The sequence below is a fragment of the Atractosteus spatula genome, chromosome 12 (assembly GCF_055471065.1).
Source record: "Atractosteus spatula isolate fAtrSpa1 chromosome 12, fAtrSpa1.hap1, whole genome shotgun sequence".
NCBI classification, from domain to species: Eukaryota; Metazoa; Chordata; class Actinopteri; order Semionotiformes; family Lepisosteidae; genus Atractosteus; species Atractosteus spatula.
The window spans coordinates 32034916-32056870 of NC_142717.1; the positions used below are offsets into that span (position 1 = coordinate 32034916).

Sequence of the window (21955 nt, forward strand, 5' to 3'; positions counted from 1 at the left end):
AGGGTACACCCTGGACGAGACGCCAGTCCATCTCAGGGTACACACAGACACAAACACTCGAACCATGGCCAGTTGTGCTAGAAGCTTAATAACCTACGAGTATGTCGTTTGACTGTGGGAGGTAACCAGAGCAGCAAGGGAAAACCCACATGAATACAAGGACCACAGGCAAACGTCACACAGGCAGCACCCCAGATCCAGAATTAAACCCAGGGCCCCAGAGTTGTGAGACAGTAATGCACACTTCGGTACCACCATGCTACCCTGATTCACTAATCAATGTCCAAGATCAAATTTAAAAAAGATGTACCAGCATAAACGAAGAATGTTTAGTGACATGCATGGATAAAATGTAAATGTATTTCCTTGGGTTGCTTTACCATTAATATCAATTTATCTGTTGAAGGTCAGAATTAATAAAACTAAATTTTAATTACTACAGATTAGAGTTCATATCGCACCAAAATATTATGTTTAAAATATTTAGATATTAGTTCTATTATAATATTTAGAGCTTGTTTAATATTTAGAGTCACGCCTTTTGATGTCTCAAATGGCCCTCATGGACCTTTCTCTGAACCACAAGTCAATGTCCTTCTTTATCTCAAATCAAAGGTGATCTTGTCTCCTTTGGTTTCCTTTGTCTGCTAGTATATCATGTATGGACCAGGAGATTTTAGGCATATAGGATTTTGATAATAGTGCATAATGATGTGTAAATTCTTATAAGAGAATATAGAAAAATAATAAATCTGCTAATGAAAATTCTGGAAAATAAGAACAAATAGGAAAAGAGGTAAGGAAAATAATAGAAAGCTATAAATGAAGAAAGAAAATTATTAAAGTGGAAAAAAGCTTCACATGACAAGCTTCTCTTTGTACTGTATTCTTCTCGTATGCGTGTATACAAAACAGATGTCACCAAACCAGACTTTAATTATAAAGATAGTGACTTTGAGGAATACAAAGCACTTTATATAACATGAAATACATTACTTACTTGTTGGGATCCTCAAGTGGTTTAATCTCATTTGGTCAAGTTCCAAAAACATGCATTCTTGAAGGCAGTTTTAAAAGATTTATAAAGGGAATTACGCACTGGTAATTCCAGGGGCAAAACACTTGCTTTTCCTGCAAGGACCAAAGACATCAGAGCACATGACTTATTGGTCAACATTAACAGAAAGGCTGTGAGGTCTTCATATCTCCTATGGATATTTGAGGTCTGCAAAAGTGTCAGGAGTCCGAAAAGTACAGAATATGGATTTGTTGACAGATATATCACAAGCTCTGTAAAGCAAGTAAACGTTTGTACAAATACAAAATAAACTGCTGTATCTTAGAAAGAAAATCCCCTTTTCACAAAATGTGTTTGAGTGTTTGAATAATTTGTTGTCATGAATTGGGTGGAAACACTCTGTGCAGCTTCATTCGTTATGAAAACAGGAAAAGCCGTGGATAAACATAATAGAGCCAGGCTTTGCTATCCATAGTTCTATACCTTTAATCTTCTTAGCTCTTTAGCTGAGTGGTCCAATGGATCCTAGGTAATAAATTGTGCTCTTGTAGACTGATTATTCACTAAATCAGATAAGAGCTCTGAATTTCTCTGTTAGTCCTATGGCCCTAATTAAATCAGCTTTTATTAGGAAACTGAGATAAATTATATGTTTCAAACAAAGAAACAACAATGTCCTAATAGCATATTGGTTCCCTTCTAGCCTTCTAGATGTACTAAAGATATAGACTCTGTATTCGCATGAATACAGCCCTGTAGCTGTATGTAGTCAATTAAAAAAATGTTATTAAAACAGCCTATTCTTTATATGTAGTTAAAATTCATTTTAAAAGAAACTTTTAAACAGGAAACCTTGAATCAGTTTTATGTTGCGATATTTTCCTTTATATTTACACATTCCTCTAAAAATCATAGCCATAAAACAAATCATAGCCAACTCAAAACTGACATATTATCACAAAAGGAAAACTAAGGAAATCATGAAAAAGCAATACTTTTCTCCAGGGTTAAATAAGCCTATATAGCTTTATTGCACATTCCTGATTTTGCACTACTCTAAACCTGTGATTTTGTGAGGTGAATATAACATCCTTCGTATCCTACAGTTTATTTCTTACAATGAAGACAAAATTCTAAATCACCCAGACACCAGGCTTCATTTGGTTCAGGTACATTTCATTCATTTTGTTTTCTGTGAGAATACCCGTGACATGCTCCAAAAAGTTCATTTTGGCAAACCACAAATAAATTAAACACAAAAAATTCATATAATACAACATGACAGAACACAGCTTAGGACATGAAAACAAGAAAAATAAAAACAAAAAAGAAGAAGCAGCTGCTGATTTTTTTTCCTTTTTAAAACAAGAAAATAACAATCACTGATCACATGCAGATATAAGATAACAGAATCATCTCACTTGTTCAGACAATTAGTTTAATTTGTTTCTGCAAACTACCATTCTAAAGTCTATCACAAAATTATGCTCCTAATCCAGCAAACACCCAATTTTCTGATATTTTGACATATTATTATTATTAACTTTATCATAATAATCCCTAATACAAGTCCTTAGAAACACATACAATCACTTTTGGAATGACTGGTTTCATACAGATTCATTTTTGAGAAATACCCATTAGCACTGCTGTGCATTTAGATACCAGATGTTTCCAAAAATTCAAACCATGAAAAGCCCCATTTCCTGGTGTAAAAAAAGCTTAATATAGGTGGCACTCTAAACTTTGTACTTGCAAAATGTAAAAGCTGAAAAATATGCCTTTGCTGATATTTTCTCATTACAAGAATAAAAAAACTTGCAAATGGAATCCTGCAGAAACAATACTGTGTCATTCAATGTGTTTTAGGAAGTGTTCCAATTTCTGCACATGCTTTTCCACTGTAAAATAAATAATGGATTGTACTCAATGCTATGTCAGTGCAATGACATCAACCACAAACTAATTGTTCCTCTGCTCAAAGTTGCAGGAGCTAACATCTATTTTTACATTATTTTAAAGTATCATGCAGGAACAGGTCTGGTTTTACCCAGATTTTTAGACTATATGAATATGGATGCAAATGGAGGAATTTCCTTTTTCAAATACCAACAATGTTCTGCAGCATCTCTCTTTGCTAATGGAATTGTTAATGGAATTCCAAGCCCACAACATTGATGTTCTTTTTTTTAGGAGATCAATAAAGGGTACAATGTACTCACCATTTTTTTGTTTTGAGAATTGGCTTTGTTGGATTTACACCAGATAAGGATACAGGCAATATGGTCTTAAATATAAAGGAGAGACAGGATCTGTAATGTGGTATGACAATGCAAGCTAGATTTACAGTATATTATAGTAAGACAGAGCACTGCACATCATTAGTGAATATCTAGAGAGTCTAATACAGAGCATTTATTTGTGAAGTGACTTTATAAAAGAGCATCCATTTACTGAGGCAGTGAGGCTGTTTCCCTGTTAAGGTTTCTCCTGAAGGTCCTAAGAGTTTTTAGGAAGGGTAGGACATTCCCTCCTGTCTTTGGTATTGCCCATGCAAACAAAATCTGTTTTCATTTTCTATCTGATCAGACAGGAAATTGCCTTGTTACTACGCATGGACTAATGTATCTTAAAAGACAGAATGTTCTTTTAGCTTAAGATACAATATAATAAAAAAACAAGAATGTACAGCATACATGGAATATATTAAAATGTTTTTAGCATCTTTCTCAACAATAGGATTTAAAGTGTAATTTATCACATCAAATCATTTTAGAAAACTGTATGGAAATACCTCTGTTAAGCACTTCCTATTTTTTATTCTGATATGGCCATAAACCTGAGGTGTGCTATTATTTTTATGACCTTATTTTGCACGGAAATATCTGTGAATCCTGTCAGTATCCAACATTACACTCTACAAACAGAGATACCATAGGTAAGCACATGCTGTTCAACTTTGGGATTAGTCTGTAGGATGATTTGAACAAAACTAATAAAGAATTTGCAGGGAGAGATAAATATAGATGTTAGCTTTGCATCCTAAGTGCTAATTTCATATATTGTATCTGTACATAGGTAAAGGGAATTTGAGATGAACTGAAGAATACCAATATGTACTTGAGACCTAAAGAAGGACCTAAAATTAACACAGTCTGCTTTAACCAATAATTGGACTATTTAGAGCCCCAGTACATCATCAAAGACATAGTAGCTCTATAATTCCTTCTGGATTGGTTTTACCTAACTGTTTGCATTTTGTATTATTGTTTTCTGAATGAGAATATGCAGGTGTTTGAAATGAATATCGCTCTGCAATTCAGCAGTGTTCACTGCAGCTCTTTTTAATGCATTTCCACAGTCCAGAGAAAATACACACAGGAACATGAGTAACAAGAACAATTCACAACACTACTGCCAGAGGTGCAGCAACAAACCGTTTGATGTAAAACAATTTAAAATAAAGACATGGCATCAATTATACTGTAGATTCATGCTTTTTGCAGTTATTGATAGAGTTTCTCACTTTAGGAGTTGTCTTAAGCTTAATGCAAATCACATATAATGCCACCTTATTTCTTCTTGAGGGATACAAATCCTATTAAATGTAGGATTTTTTTTTCCTATCTATGAAAGAGTCCATCCACTGTATATTTAAACTTTCATTTCTGAGCTTCAATTAAACAAAAGTTTTCAAGGGACAGTTTTCACGTTTTTAAATGTCAGGTCTCTTGCATCTTGCTCTCAAACAATCCATCTATCTGGTATCTAAATTATCAGCATTACAGTTATTGGTATTTTTCAACATCAACAAAGAACAGTGGTTAATTGCCATTGGGTTTTATCTTTACAGTACCTCAGCATAAGCAACATTTTGTGTTTTTTCATTGGAAATCAATGGCCATCTACACAACAAAGTGATGTCTAAATTTAGCCACGAAAGAGAGAGAGAGAAAGAGAGCACAGCTCCACATAAATTACAATCTTCAAGTTGCATTGACCTGTGAAAAACAGCACAGCAAAAAGTGAACCTCAAATGCACTGCCTGTCTATTAAATATTAACGGCTTCATTTGCATTTAAATGAGAGGAGCAGTGGTGAATGGAAACTCTGATGCCATTCAGTGCAGTACATTGTTGGCATGTAGGGAGAATGAGAGCAAACGCACACAAGATGAAGTGGGTCAGGTGGAAGGAAGGGGCAACAACTTGACATCAGCAGGGCTATCTGTTCCGTAGAGCCATATCCAGTTTTGAAACACAATCCACTAAAGGCGATATTTAGCTGTAAACACATCTGCTCATGAATAAGTTAAATGTCACCATGTGCTCCATGGCACCTAGATGAAAGTACTAAAAGAACAAAGGATGGGAGATGCGCAGCATTGAGGACAAGATGGTAGGTTGTACAGTCTTGCGACACAAATATGTGGCCACGTCAGCCATCAGACACAGGGGGAGACACCCAGCCATACTTCTCATGGGTCTTCACCAGACTCTTAAAGGTTGCCTCTGCTTCTTTACGACTGAAGGCTTTCTTGGATTTCCCAGCTTTCCTGCAGATACGGCCCTGTAGCAAAAGAGATTAAAACTGTAAGGCAAAATATTGACACCACGTTACGCTGAAAAAGTACTTGGTGAAAATTTTAGCGAATGCTGCAGTCATTCCTCGTTTAAATCTGTAAACGGCTGAAAGTTTCCGCTTTACCTATAAGGAAACAAAGCTGCATTACCATGCTGCTGGCATTGTTATTGTCCACTTTTTTCTTTGATCCATCTCCATTTATGTGGCATATATTTTCCCCAAGTTAACACATGCTTTCTGAATTTGAAGAAATGTACTTTTTTCACCTGGGCTTGTAAATTTTATGGATTACTGCATCTTTTTTTGATTCAATATGACTGCTTACTGTTATGTCCGCCCCCACTGCCATGCAGAGGGAAGAGTTAGCTTTTACGCAGCAGCCAGTGACTTCAACCTGTCAACCTGTCTCCTGGCGCCAGATGCTGCGGAAACCAATTAACTTGATGACTTGGAGCACCAGGAGATGGTTCATGACCATGCCCATTCCAGGTGTTTTTCCAAGATAAATATTCGGACTTGACAGAGCTCGAGGTTCTGTCATTGAATTTCAGCTCTGATCCCCTCAAGGCCCTGTTGCTTTTCCCCCTAGCTGGGCTTCAGTCGCAATACTGACCTCTGCTTACTTGGAACCTCATCTCCCAGATGACCCCATGGGCTTTGTTTGCTTTCAGTATGTTTCTCAGCTCTGACCCTTGCTTGTATCCTTGACTTCTCTCCTGGATTCCCTTGGCTTGTTACCTCCTTGCGTCTACCTCCTTGTTAGCTAGCTTGTGTCTCCATGTGTGTGGATTTGATTTGGATTGAAACTTGACTTAGACTCCTGGGTTTGCCCTTCGCTATACATTGAGCTTCCCAGTGTCTCTAGCTATCTACAACACCACATCACTTGCGTGCTGAGCTCAGCTCATTAGCATGTCATTACACTTAAGAGCTCACTATTTAATACATAAATATACTTCATGAGTTTTAGAACATAACATAATCAAGCTCTCCCCACTGGGAAAAAAAGAACATTCTCAAGTGTGCATATATTTTTATCTACACCGCTTAATTGTGTTTTGAATCATTTCAAATCACTATCTATAACTTTTACACTAATCCAATTTGGAATTGCCAGGTGTTTCAAAACTGAGCGCTCAATGACCCCTGTAAGGAAAGACCACTAGACACACTCTTCCAACACGCCCACCTATAAGAGCCATTCATCTTCATCAGATCACCCAACAGGAGGGGAAGGTCAATTGCTAGAGCTTATCTGCGTGTAATTTGTTGTCTGTTGCACTCTGCCAGTTGATCACTGCATCCTGGGGAAACCCAGTCCTATGTGGCTATGATTGGACTTGAACTGCCAATATTGGGCCATTAAGCTCAGCCTGTGCTCTGATAAGTACTGTACCTTGATTGGGTCAATTTCCACCAAATTCAAATAAACTGATAAGAAATTACGACACTCATAATATTTAGATGTACATTTATCATTCTTTTTATTCCATCCAATTCCTCTTAAAATGAGCAGTGAGAGGCACAAAGAAATGTTCATTCCATTCTTGCAGATACAGTAACTCTTGTAATAAAACATAGTCAACATAGCTATTTAATACACAGTACTGTACTACCTTTTGTATAATTGTAAGGCTTTGCATGTAATTACAATATGCAGATACGAACTGTAGAGGTATGTATTATGTACTGTATGTGTTGTTTATAGCATCCAGTTCTTTGTAAGACATTGTGTGGTTCTCAGGCATTAGTGAACGTGTGTGATGTGTTTATTGTCTCACATTTACATTTATTTGTAACAAAGTTCAATGCATAGTGTAATTGATATTTTTAGGTGCTGGGCATAAGTCGCAGCATAGCAGTATAATGTCCAACGTGGAAATTTAGGTGTTAAACGAAGCTTGTTTTCCAAGTGATACTTAATAATGTATAAAATTATATTCTGGATATCGTATTCCATGTTAACACATTTGTTTAAATATTTGGAGAGAAAATCTTTCTCAAAAGTTTTGAGGATTTTAAATTTAGATTTACCATGTATACATAATGTTACTACAAGCAGTAAACAAATGTAACTTCTGTTAGAAACTGAACCCTAACAGATAGAGCTACATCTATCCAAATTAGCTTTCAAAACCAAAAAAATAAAAATGTACAGTATGTATGGGTCCTGAGTTCAGTTCAAGATGTGAGTGTCCTCTGTGTGGAGTTTTCAAGTTCCCCTGGGTTTCTTCTGAATACCCTGGTTTACTTTCACCTTCTGATAACATGCTAGCTATAAGTCTATGTGTTTTTAATTGTTCTTGTGTTTGTATGTCCTGTGAAGGAATTGCCTCCCATCCAGTATACAGCCCTGGCTTGTATCCTGTGATTTCTGGATAGACTATGGGTTGTCATGACCCTTACCAGCGATAAGCAGCGTTTAGATAAAAGAGGGTTGCTGAGTATCACTGGAAGTAACTTGAAAGGAATGAAGGAACCTCCTTTAATGGATTTTTAAAGCAAATGTATTGAATTGATTTGAAGCAAATTGATTTTGACATTGTAAATCTAATGGAAAAAAAACTGTTGCCATTATTTCATGCAAATCTCAGAAGATATAAGAAGATATACAGTGCTTTGCAAAAAGAATTCAGAGCCTGGGAGAAAGTGTCTCAGGTAACAATGGGTGAACAGTATCCTGGTCACTCCACAAAAAGGTTTTGTCTGAAAAAACAAATCTCAAATTCCACATGTGGTTTAATACATGGCACTTAAGTGATCCTGCAAACATGTAGCAGGGTTTTGTGGTCAAACAACACAAACCTTTTGTTCTAAATGCAAAGCATTACGTAGTGATGCTATACTCACCATAGTGCACCACTCAGTCAACACCATCCCTACTGTCAAGCATGATAATGACAGCATTATGTTATCATAGTTCTGCTTGTCATCTGTAGGGACTGGGAAGCTTGTCAAGACTTATGGGAACATAGGTGGAGCAAAATACTGACAAATCTGAGAGGACAACTTTGCTCCTAAAACCATGACAAAAATGAACCCTTCAGCAGGCCAATGATCCAAAGCTACAATGGTTTAAGGATAGGAAAGTAAATATCCTTTATTAGCCTGTCAAAGTGTGACTTGAATCCTATTGAGAATCTGTGAAAAGAATTCAGAGACAGCTGTCTACAAGGGGTCTCCAAGATGAACAAATCTGACAAAAATTGCACCAAGCTGGTGTGCAAAAAAAGACTGTAGTTGTTCTTGACATTTACTGTAACTAAATTTACCCTTAGTAGTAAGGTTTGTAATAAAATATAAAGTTAAAAAATGCATATGCAGTTTTGGCACAGTGATGCAGTTGTTAGCATTGCTGCCTTACAGTGCGGGTTGGGGCCTCCGGTTCGATGGTTCAATTCTGGGCCTTGTGTGCTATCTACAGTATGTGCGGTTTGTTTGCTCTCCCAGTGATCGTGTTTCCAAAGACTGGAAATTGGCTTCTGGGGAAATTGACCCTGGGTGTCAGTGTGTGTGTCTGTTTGTCTGCCCTGCAACAGACTGGTGTCCCATCCAGGGTGTATCCTGCCATGAGCCCATTGCTTGCCAGGGCAGGCTCTGGCTCCCCCGTGACCCCTGATTTAGATGAAGTGGCTATAAAATGGATGGATGTGGCTGCGTCATCTTGTGATTTCCATTTTGAAATAATTTTGCAGGGTAGTGTACATGCAAATGTTGGCATTGAAGCGAAACTTTTGATTGGAAATTGTTTTCCCCCAAAACAAATCTCATCTTTGAATGTAATAAGAAAGGTAATTTGTCAACAGTAAATAAACTGACCAGAGGTTAGGATGAATGGAAATTTAAAAAGTCCAAACATCCAAAAATTCTCATTTAAGTAAAATACAGCTAATTGGCCACAAAAAATAAGTTGTACATTGATTTTATTTCAGAAGAGCTTTTAAATGCTTTAGAATTCTGGCATTCATGCCAGTCTGTTCATGATAAATGCAGACAGTTTTGTGCAGATCAATGCCATTTCTTATGATTATAGTTTTGACACAAAAAAGAGATCTCTTTTAAAATTGACTGCTGTTATCTGAAGCAGTCCAGTAAAGTAGATGCATTAGCGAGATTAAAGATACTGGAAAATAAAAGGTATAGAACTGGTTGTAAATTTCTATTCACTACATGGATTGCCTTTACAATTAGATAATTTATTATTGTCTGGCAGCAAATTACTTTCATTCGTCAAAAGTGAGCACTTCTGGAAGCAGAGGAATTTTAGAAGAGCATTCAAAAGAATTTATATTTACACTAATGGTGTGCAACATAAGAAGAGAAAACAGAGTACAGAGATCCATCTGGGGTTTTGTACTTCAAAGGAAAAGCCAATGTTTGTAAATTCCAAAATGATTTATGTAGAGGAAGAGACCACTTCAAACACCCCTGAAGTGCCACATACAGTATATGTACACCTGGGGGTTACCAACAGCCCTACTGCACAGCATATCAGGTAGAAAAATGAGAAATGCTTCAACAGTTGAATTAAAGGGGTTAAAAATGCCCAAGATGGAATTTACTTAAATCACAAGGGTTAACATCACTGCTCTAATGAACTACCAAGTGATTTTCACCTGTGACAGGTACTGGAGAGTTTATCATTTTATGGCACCACCAACATCACAGTGTTCCCTCTCTTCATACTGTGGCATTGGTGTGGATGTGCTATACCATGGTGATGAGCGTCACCTACTGGTCTACCAACATCACTCCAGCAACAACATGGCAACCTTCCAACCCAGTACAGACCAAGCCCAGTCTTGTTGAGTTTCTGACTTCTGACAAGATCCGGCTATGAGGTTATAACACTGGTCTCACTAAATATTGTGAGGCCGCCTCATTAAAATAAAATACAAAACCAATAATAACTCTTCTGTGATTTGTTTACACCAGTGGTTCTAATGTTCTGCTTCAGCAACTTTAAATGTTTTACATTTTGTTTTCAGTCACAGGCTTTATTTGGTTTTTAGGGTGCAAAATACATCAATTAATATTTTTTTTTCCAAAAAATCCAAATAATATTTCTGGATTTTGGGGTGGTGTCAGTCGGTAAATGACTGCAGATGTTAAAAAAACCTTCACTTTTTAAACATTGAATGATCACATTTAACCTAATTGTGAGTTTTGAATGAAATGTGAAAAAATACACACATACATATCAATACAGGGCACAGGAAGAAGAGGGAATAGACACTATAAATTTTAAATCATGAGTAAAACAAAAGAAAATATTAAAAAAGTAAATTAAATGAGTAAATCAAACAACACCATAAAAAGGATAAATGGCTATTGCATCAAAAATACTGAATCTGCTGTTCGCACGATAGTTTCTGATGTGCAATTAAAAATCATGACTTTCAATAATAGCATACTGAAGTGCCTTTCAGAAAAAATAGTTTTATACCACCCATTAAAAACGACTACAATTGCTTCCAAATGCCATAAGCAGAATCATGATTAAAATATAGAGATAAAGGAAACTCATTCATGCTGTAAGGAACGAATACAGATGACAACATGAATATTTAAAAAATGAGTCCCCCTAAGAATGTCAGTTACATAATATTTGATGAAATTGGTTAAAAATTCATACAGGACTCTTTTTAAAAAACACATTTTAAATCACCAATTTCACGTTCCATTTCATATTCACTCACCTTATTTACTACAACAGAGACGTAAAATGAAAATTAAAACGGCCTTTTCTGCACAGAAATAAGCTCCTGCTCAGTTTATTACCCCATCTTTATGTGCACTGAAGCACACAGACATAATGGATTTTACTAACTACTGATTAAAAATGAATTAATTGCTGGCACATTTTTTTTAAAACCTATTTTGTGAGGACTTATTTTTTGCATATTAATAATAAAAGGGTTTGGGAGCATGGCGACACAGTGGTTAGCATGGCTGTCTTGCAGTGGTGCCGCTCTGGGGTCAATTCCTGGTGTGGAATCTGAATAGAGTATACATGTTCTTCCCGTGTCTATGTGGGTTATGTTCCATGGTCCAAAGACATATTGGTAGGATAATTGATTTCTGTAAAAACTGGTCCCGGTTTGAGTCTGTCTGATGGACTGGCGTCCAGACCAGGGCGTATCCCACCTTGTACCCATTGCTTGCTACGACAGGCTCCGGCTCTCCCCAGGACCAGGACCACATACTGGATAAAGCCGTTTGGAAAATGGATGGAATGGTAAAAGATTTATATAACAATGGAGTCTGAACACCGCTGACCTTTAAACTTCAGAATCTGAAAGAGGTAAGGGCTGCTTACGTAAAACAGCTTTAATAAGCAGGTCTTGTTTACGAAATATAAATGTGATCAAGCACTTGGACACACAGAGTCAATTAACAATGAGTTTTTCCACTGTACTTAGAAGACACCTCTTTCAGTTCAACTGCTGAGAAAACTCCAGACGTCAGTACTTTGAGATAGGAGAAGAAATGTCTGAGGATAATGATAACAAAGGGTTATCTGTTTTAAACATTATTATTAAATTACCATTAATATACATGTGTATAGATAGTACTACATCCCAGAGAATGGTAAAGTGCTTTACGTATAGGAGGTGACCGTCTTCATCCACCACTGAAATGCATTACCTGCAGTACCTGGATGATACACCGTAGCCATTATACACAAGCAGGAGCACTACACAGAAGATCAGTTAAAGCAGTAGAACATTGCTTCTTCAAATGAATATTGAAAGCCTTTGTGAATGTGCTAAAACTTGTGGGTTTGGCCTTCCAATTTACCCTGGTTTGCTCCTCAATAAGAGGAACGAGGTATTTATAGCAAATGGGTGACAATACACATTAGAAACTGAATGCTAATCGTTATCCAATAGATGCTTTAGTTATAGTAAATGATAATTAAATTACTCCTTAGTTTTTCGTATTTCACAGAGGTGAATGTAGAAAGTGACATTATAATTTTTTTGCTGTGTAAAGAACACTATTGATATGACGAATATTTAAATTGATTGAAGACAAGTACTGAACTATGGTGAGAAATGTGATACATCATAAACTGTCACAGAGGCTCTCAAGCACTTTTTTTTGCCAAATGTCAGCATAACCATGTCTGATAAAACCAAATTGCACGAAACATTGTAATCCCTCATTCAGTCGTGCGGTTATAGTATAGAACAACAGGATTAAACAGGTAATGTCTGAAAATGATGATGCTAACTTCAGTTGAACAATATACAATCTAGGGATGGATGGATGTTTGCCCATTACGCCTTCCGGCATGTTTTTTACAGCACAGGGTTGTTAGCCTTGTGCCCAACCTCCAACATGGAGGACCTGGTGCCCGACATGGGAGACAAACCCACTACCCTGAGATTATGAGTCTCATGCTCTACCAACAGAGCTAGTCGGGGCCACATACAATCTAGGGATGCTTATTAAATATAAAACTTTAAAGGAGGTTTTATGTTGGTAAGATTGCAATATTATGGACGATATTATGGTGATTGCAAGCTATATTAAACCACCAATAAATATTTCTTGATCTAACCCTGTTATAATGTTCATGGTTTTGATCATACATACTGTACTACACATGATCCATAGAGGGTCTCATCCCCTACATTTGTAAGCCTATCTGGTTGTGAATAACGTCATTATTTGGAAAATAGCAGTTTTAATGTTTTAATCTGAATCCACAGCCCAGTCTATTCTCATATTGTATAAGGGACCATGTCATCATTATTTTTTTGTTAAGAATCTTGTTTGATTTCTAATAAACTACAATAACAGTTTTATCCCTTATGCACCCCAATTCATACTCGTCCTGCAACTTTAACCACTAATACATACTTCTATCATCAAATGGCTCTTGGTCACATTTTACGTTACTTAAAATAGGAATTCAGTGATTCAAAAATCAAAATTGAATTCCAGCTTACTCTTATTTTGTGTAGGCACCTTTGCTGACAGTGTGCAATACTTAAAATATCTTAAAATGAAAGCATGTAATCATCTGTCAGTAAATGAGAAATTGTACCATTGTAACATTTTCCAGTATTAGTATGTACAACAATGCACTCATTTCACAAATAACGTATGTTTTGTGACATAAGAATTCCACTTTAAATGGCAACTTTTGAAAAGCTTTTAATTCAGCTCCTTTTGAATGCCTTATGGATTGCTTTGAGTTTTCAGAGACCATCTTTTACTCCATAATGGAAACATTTTTCATCCTCCTGAGGGCAGGAATACAAAAAAAAACCTTGCTTTTCCAATGTGAACAAGAAGGACAAAAATAGCCAATCTTTGCCTCAGGTGAAGTCAGGGCAGGCAGCAGTTAAATTGGCCTGAAATAATGCAACTGTTCACTCACTTGAAATGAAATGTCCAGATCCAATTTCAAAGGCTCTAGTGTAAATGAAATGTAGACTGAGCGTTTATGTTGTCTTCTTTAATAAAGACTAAAATTAAAATATAAAAGGCTTGTGAGAGTTTTGTGTAGGGTGTTGCTCACGTGTACTATTTTATTTACTTGCTATTGGCTGTGATCAAGTATATTTCTAAGAACAAGTATACACTTGCACCATTATGCTTTGGGTACAGGAAATGTGCCATTCACACAATTGAGAACCAACATCCAAGAATCCTCCTGTAAGTGACTATTTATTACAGTTCAATAGGTAAAAGGAGAGCAGCAGCTGGATCACTCTGAAACATCCAGGAAGAAAACATGGTCCTAACATGCTTTGAATACAAACAGGGATATCATGGCATATACTGAGCACATGTCTATATAATGTTTGTATAGACTTATCATAACACATAAAAAATTATTCACATTAAAACTACAAGCTTCTATGTTGCATGTTAAGCAGGAAAAAAAAAATTCTAAAGAATACAATAGACCTAAGCCTACAGTATGTCTGATTTGTTTGACAGGATGTGCTGACTCCATTTCATTTGTACATATGCATGAGTGGGTAAATATCACACTTTATTGCAGCATATTTCAAGGTTAGCACAAAATGGCCACATACTGTAAATGACTACTACATTGCTGTGGTCATGTATACCTGTTTTGCCACATTTATATGGATATATATATTGTTTTTTCAAAGCCACACTCTGGATGGCATTTATAGTAAGTTAAAATGTCATGTGTTAAAAACTTAACTTAATTCCTTTTATGCTGTGTTAGGTTTTACAGATACAGTTTGAGATTGGTGAAACAGAAACTGAGCTAGTTGGAACGCGAGGAACTGACTACTCTATTATTGTAAGTTACAAATGCAGGAGAAAAACCATGACACATTTCAAAATATACTCCTTTGTTCTGGCACATAATTGCATATTTTTATTTCACATAAATCATGAATAAAGTACCTGAAGTGTTGAGTATTTTCGTCAATTAAATATTTCAATTTATCACAAAATACATGACTTTTTCATCAAAAGTCTAATTCTGGAATGCATTAAATTGATTCTTTCACATTAAACACACTCAAAGGCATTTCAAAGAGTTGTGTATGAATATGTCTGCCATTCAATTAATTACTGGAAAAACCATTTTGTTTTCTGTAATAATGTAGAATGCAAAAGTAATTTCACAATGATAAAGATAATGCAATATCCTTAGGCTTGAATATAAATCACTGCTTAGCAATGATGAACATCTTTAGCATTCCAGTCCTTCCACTGATTTCCCAACAGTACACCATTTTCTTTTCAAGAATGTCATTTAGCAAAATTGTGACTCCAGAAATTATGTAAAATACCTTTCTTTGTGCACTATTATTTTTTTTGTTTTTTTCTACAATGTGATGTAACCTTAAAATCTTCATTAAAAGGCTCAAGATGTCAAACATCATAACCCTCTGAGAAAAAAACAGGTTTCAAATATTATTTTAAATGTCCACAAATGAGTCACCATACAATATAGTTAGAAGAATATAGCATTCACAGCTCCCGGCAAAGCCACAGACAAGAATCTCTTGAGTCTGGCATAGGCTGATGTCTGAATGTGAGGATGTTGGATATGCATAGAACATTTTTGGCAGGCGATCAATGCACCAAACTGACTCAAACGACAATCATAAAAATACTGTCTTCCTGGGATTCAATAGAAAGATATCAAATAAGTGAATTTAATGTTACATTTGCTTTTCTACAGACATTTCAAATATTGTAGGAAAATATAGGAACAAGTAAAGGTCTATTCCATGCTGAAACGAGAAGAAAAGAAACACAACGTTTCGGCTGTGGAGCCTTCTTCAGGTGTGTTTCTTTTCTTCTCTTTTCAGCATGGAATAAACCTGTGCTTGTTCCTATGCAGCCTATGCATGCTGATGCAGCTACCTGCTTGAACTACTTGTAGGAAAATATGTTAAGATTACAAAGGTCTCTGTCACAGAATTTTGAAATCTATGTTGTGAAATAGAAATGCAATTGTAAATTGAATTATTTTAAATGGTAGTGATACCTGTGTTCATTCTTCGCTATAGATTTTTATTTATTGTATTCTACATTTTAGAACAATAGGGAAGATGGAGAAATTATCATGCCATTTTAACAACTTTTGTTTCTATTATTTAAACATTGTAGCATACATTTTTGGAGGGTAGGATGGTATTTTGATTAACAAGACAACTGCTATTTACAAAGCGGGTCATTGTAGAGCTCCACTTCAATGAATATGTTGGTGAAATTGTATTGGGTTATACTCTCCTACTTTATATTCACACCTGCTCAAGCACTTCAGATGTAAACTAGTTTACAGCTAAATCTGCATTTTGTGCCAATGTTAAAAACATTGTGCATATTTGCCGTCAATTAAAAAAGGCAATATTGTTCATATACTAAACATGCAACATGGCAACCATAACAAGCTACCCCTCTCAGTTTCTTGAATGAATATACAGAATAAATGTCCTTTTCAGGCTACTCACACATATGTTTCGTTTAGCTTAACTTCAAATTATTTTCCCTCAGAAAAACCTTTCCTAAAATCCCAAGCACTTGCATTGTCTCTTGCTGATTTGCAAAAAACAATAAGCAGCTTCAATCTAGAATAAATTCAAAGTATCTCAAAATAAACAATTTTAATTAATTAAATTGAAGTAGCTTGAGGACATGGTAGTTCAAAGAGTTTATTGCAATAAAGTGCTGTTGAATCAAAGCACTGATTAAGAGATAGCAGTGATAATGAGATGGAAAATCTCGTTAAACTTTTCTTAATTCTATATATCTAAACTGTAAATGTTAAAGGTCAGTCTGTTTACTACCAAAGGATCAGTGCTTTTATACTGTATTGCCATCTTTGTGGGTCACGTTAACGGTTTCATAAATATGCCTTCCCTCTAATGCTCGATGTTCTTTTAATATTTAATATGAAGGGAAACTGAAAAGGGCACCAAGCCTTTAAAAGGGGTTATATAAAAATGTAGTAATAAAAATGAAATTAATAGCTTTTCAATGGTTAATAGCATACATATTTGCAATACATTAGAAATTCCTGTATATAAAATACAATTTAAAAACAAACTTATGCCGCGTTTCGCATAGTTTCTTCCAGTTGTTTTTCCCAAAGAGAAAGATCACATAGAACATGACCTCACATTTCAACATGAAATTAAAGTGGACTGATTGCAGATTTTCTGATTCCGCAACTTTGCCAGTCACGTTTTACCCACCAACCAAATCAGGAGTGATAGCGGCGACAAGTTCACAGGGCTTAGATCAAACTTGAACTAACTTTGCATTGTAGGTGTTCAGTAGGAGTCGCTGTGGTGCAATGAAGTCAATCCTTCCTTGAAATAAAATTGAGGTACAGTATGTATACATTGTAATACAGTACTAAGTACAGTACTAGTAGGCGTTGGTACGCATGTTTGCCTAATTTAGTGAAAATGAGTACATCTACTAACGTCGATTATTGGGTTTATAAATGCAATTTTCATGACATTCAGCCGAAACTTGACTTTTAAAATTAACATACAGATAAAGGTAAATGGAATAATAAATTCATGGTCCCGTTGAAAATAATTGTTTGCCTTTTTTCATGCCTGTGGGAACTGCCTTACCTGAAATAAGGTGGTCCTACACTGGTATAAGCCAGACCGCCTGTGAGCATTAATATTCAACAGTACCTTGGAAACACTGTAATATATCACTCTATTTTACCTAGTTAATCTAGTACGACGTTCTTATTGTTGTTTAATATTCATGAGGGTCATGGGAAAAACGCAGAGTAACAGGCTTTTATTTTTCTAATTACACTGATTTGCTTTCAGAAAGGAAAGTTCAATAAAGCATTTTTGATACGACTGTAATGTTGCTAATTTTGTTCTGTTACACTACTGTAAGGAAAAAGGTCACATTACCTATCATTTGCTTCCTTCTGTTTTCAAATGTTAATTTTACCTAGATTTGCAGTAGCAGTGCTTATAATAATGCTAAGATCTGAGCATTCATTAATGGTTTTCAAAAATCGAGCTCAGAGACTCGATGATTCTCAGTAAAAAAAACAAACAAACAAACCGTGCATTTCAATCAACTAGAAGCTGATTTCCGTCGCAAAATAAAAAAAAAAACAATAAAAAAGGAGTAGCAAACCACATACAAGATGGTCAAATGAATGAATTGACCCTCACCTGTCCTTTTACGAGACTTGCTGCGAATTGTCTCATCACCGCCTCCACGGTGTATGCGCTGGACCAGCCGCGGGGTGTCAACAACTCCATGCAGATTGCTCCTCCATCCAGTACGTAGCCGTTCTCCAGCCTGGGTGTGAGTACCCGCATGAAAGGCGGGGAGAAGGGAAAATTGTCGGGGAAGGATATATTCAGCAATATATATTCAGTGTTGGTTTCTTTCATATCCTGCCAGAGGGCAGAATCTTTGTCCACCTGGTGCAACTTGACATTCCATTCAAAAAGGTTATCGTCAGCCAGCTCCACTGTTATAAAGTTGTCAGCAAGCCTCTTAATTTCCTGCAGTTCTTTCATCAACCTCCTTGTCCGGACCTGGGTACAGTGCTGCCTGAGCGGCACCAGCGGTTGCAATGATGTGGAGGTTGCCTTGCTACCTCCCACTTGCTGTTTTTCCTTGATGTCCTTGCCCTGCTTATCCTTGCCAGATGGCTTGTCCTTCGTGGATTGTTCCGATTTCTTGTTCTTTATTTCAGGAGGGTTGAGGATGTTGCTTTCGTTGCTGGTGTTGCAGTGCTTAATGTTGTTGTTTTTCTGATTGCCTTTGCTCCCTTTGAAAGAGCCCTGGTGATGCTTCGGATCCTCGGTGTCTCTGTCATGGAGTCGAATGAGACCTATTTTCCGTAGAAGAGTAGCCATAATAGCGTTTGCGCTGCTGGCTACTTGCACAATATGAGTTTAAGTACTCTTAACAGAACACGGAAAATGTTTAGTATCTTTGCCTAATGCAGCCTCTTAAGATGACCAGTGGGCGATTTCATTCAGTCTTCTGATCTCAGTGCATCTTGTATGAAATCGATTAAAATGAAAACCCAAATGCCATTACTGGGAACGGAGCCGCATAACACCGATCGTACAACACGAAAGATAAAATCTTTAGGTTCTCTTATACAATCGATAAATTAGGCTATCAGGGATTCGATGCAATTCTCAGCTCTTCGTTGCAGCAATTTTGACAGGTCGGTTTTGCAATTGACTGCAGTTTTGCGGCTGAGGCTGCGGTTGTACTCACGTCTCCCAGCTGTACGTTCGACACTGCTTTGAGAATAATGTTCAGATTTCCCAATAACCGTTTTTGCGACACGATCAGTCACATCTAATTGTATTGATGATCACGATGTCTATGTCCAGGATCCCGTTATATAAATCAACTTACCCTTGGTGATACTTTGTATTTAAAGACCAACGTCTTTTGTTCATTTCATCCAAAAAGAGATTGAACAAAAAAAGATGAAAAGGAATCTAGGTAGTTAAAAAAAGATGTTTATCTTTAATCCAGACTCTCCCACCAATCTGACATTGCAGAGGTAAACCCTTGATGTAACTGCAGCTGCTGCAGCACCAGCAATAATGCTGCTCGGACTGAACCAATCTGATTATGCTTAGCCAAAGAAGAGCACGAAATAGCAGCAGCACGTCTGAGACGTAAAAACGTCAGTAGTCGCTGCTGCTCTACCTGGCCTGAATGAACAAACAGGCATGGAGTGATATATCACCCAAGTGGGAACTGTTTTTAATGTCTCTGCCGTTGTATTTGATAGAGGCTACGGTAAGAGTTTTTCACCCCTAAACTAATACGTTTAAAACCATACCTCTTCGGGGCCCCCAGATCAGCCAATGAGAACTGCGGTATTTACTACGGATATAATTAAATTAACCCAGAAATTAGGATGCAGCAGTTCAGCTGCAGTCTCTGTCCAACCTTTAAAATAAAATAAGGCATGCTTGTTAAAATGAAGGAGTTAAGAATGACTACAACATTGTGTTACCTTTGGGATAATTCATATAATTGAATAAAGACTAAAACCAATTTAGGACTAATTAACTAAAAACTAAAGACGAAACACCTGATATGACGATAGATTTATTAGTAATTGTATACAGAATTTCTCTTTTAAAAATACAGTACAACTGACCAAGTCAATGTGTTTATACCTGTTGTGGACTATTAAGATTTTTATGTATTAAAAATATCATGATATTGCTTGTGATATTTGAAGCATCGGTTGTGAAGCACAAATTATGTGCACAGAAGTGGAAATTAAGTGACAGTGTATTCTGCTTCCATTCCTTATCCATTTCCTTCCACACCCATGTGGTCCTTCAGAAATCAAGACATGGTTTTGTGCCATTTTTACACCAATGACATGTCAAGCAGACAGGGTTTAGAGTCATCCAAAAATATTGTCAAAATTGAAAAATTTGCTACAAAATTGTAGATCGTTGTTGTTTGCAGTTACATCTTCAGATTTCATTACAGATTACAGTACATAATGCAACATACTGTATATTTTAGTAAAAATGACATTTACAGATATTAACACTGGAACATTTGACATATTAAGGAACAATAGTTCAGGTTTCAAGGGAATTATTCTTTGCATTAGAAATTGATTCTTGTTACATCTCTGCATTTTATATTTTTGTTTGAAATTCCCTTCAGAAAATTTCTGCTTTAGTTCCAGACAAGACATTTTGACCCACTTTCATAACATCCAAATATCTAAGCTAATTACGTACTTGAGTCCCCAGAGAAATATTTTGTCAAAGTCGTTTAACATTTCTTCATAAATTACACTACTGAGAACATCATGACACTTGAAATGCAAGAGGCAAGATGCTACAAGATTTAGTACTATTAATTAAAAGGATCTCGGTATGTTATTCTTGTCAGTATTGTCGATGATACTCTTTTCTTTGTGAACTTCTTTTCAATTAATATTAAATGAGTAGTGGCAATTATGATACTCATCCATCTTCTAACCACTTTTACTCAATTCACAGGGGAGCTTACCCAGAAAGCAACAGGCACAAGGCAGGAACCCTAGATGGGATACCAGTCCATCACGGAGCACACATAGAGACAAAAACACACACTAACACCAGGGCCAGTTTTCCCAGAAGCTAATTAACCTACCAGTATATTTCTGGACTGTGGGAACCAGAGCACCCGGAGGAAACCCACACAAACATGGGGAGAGCATACAGACTCCAGAATTGATCCCAGGGCTCCAGCCCTGCAAGGCAGCAATGCTAAGCATTGCTAACCACTGTGCTGCCCACCATTATGATATTGAAATATAAAAAAATAACGTATCTTAAAGGAAATGAGTGGTATTGAGATGATAACTTTGTAAACAATGTGGTTTTTACATTGCTGTTATTCATACTAATGTGAGGCTGGTAAAGTGATAAAGGCAGTAAGTGACAATGGGAAGAATTTCTATAGGAAATTAAATTTAATTTGGAGTTATTTAATATTTTTGTACATTTACATGTACACCTGTAAATCTTAAAACGTGAACTAAACACATACAATTGAAACAGAATATTATATAGCAGAAATGCTTAGTATGTTTTCTATATTTACCTATACAAGTTAGATAAATGGATGAAATGGAATTTCTTGTGTACGCCAAGGGAAAGTTAAAAAGGTACTGAGGAAAAAAAAAACCCAGGATAAGTATGGGAATAGTCTGTTTGTGCACAATTATGGCGATACCATTCTATCAACAGCTTGTCTGTTTCTGTCCACCTGTCTCCACGATTAATCACATCATTTCCAACACAATGATTCAGCTTTGACTCCTCCAGATACAAAATCTGGAAATGAAGTGCTTTCCATGCA

General features: G+C 36.3%; 1 protein-coding gene across 1 annotated transcript; it reads right to left on the minus strand.

Moving 5' to 3' along the window:
* Positions 1-2021: 2021 nt before the first annotated feature.
* On the minus strand, positions 2022-19833 carry ube2ql1 (ubiquitin conjugating enzyme E2 QL1). The gene is made up of 2 exons (XM_088928986.1): positions 18271-19833; positions 2022-5587 (listed from the first exon to the last, which is right to left on the minus strand). The coding sequence occupies exons 1-2, from the start codon at positions 18964-18966 to the stop codon at positions 5456-5458; spliced, it is 828 nt and encodes a 275-aa protein (XP_088785112.1). The 5' UTR covers positions 18967-19833; the 3' UTR covers positions 2022-5455.
* Positions 19834-21955: the final 2122 nt, after the last annotated feature.

Excerpts from the sequence above, each read along its gene's own strand:
- ube2ql1 (XM_088928986.1), bottom strand. The coding sequence starts at position 18,966 with ATGGCTACTCTTCTACGGAAAATAGGTCTCATTCGACTCCATGACAGA. Across the intron at positions 5,588-18,270 it reads CAAGTCTCGTAAAAGGACAG|GGCCGTATCTGCAGGAAAGC; the intron begins GTGAGGGTCAAT and ends CTTTTGCTACAG.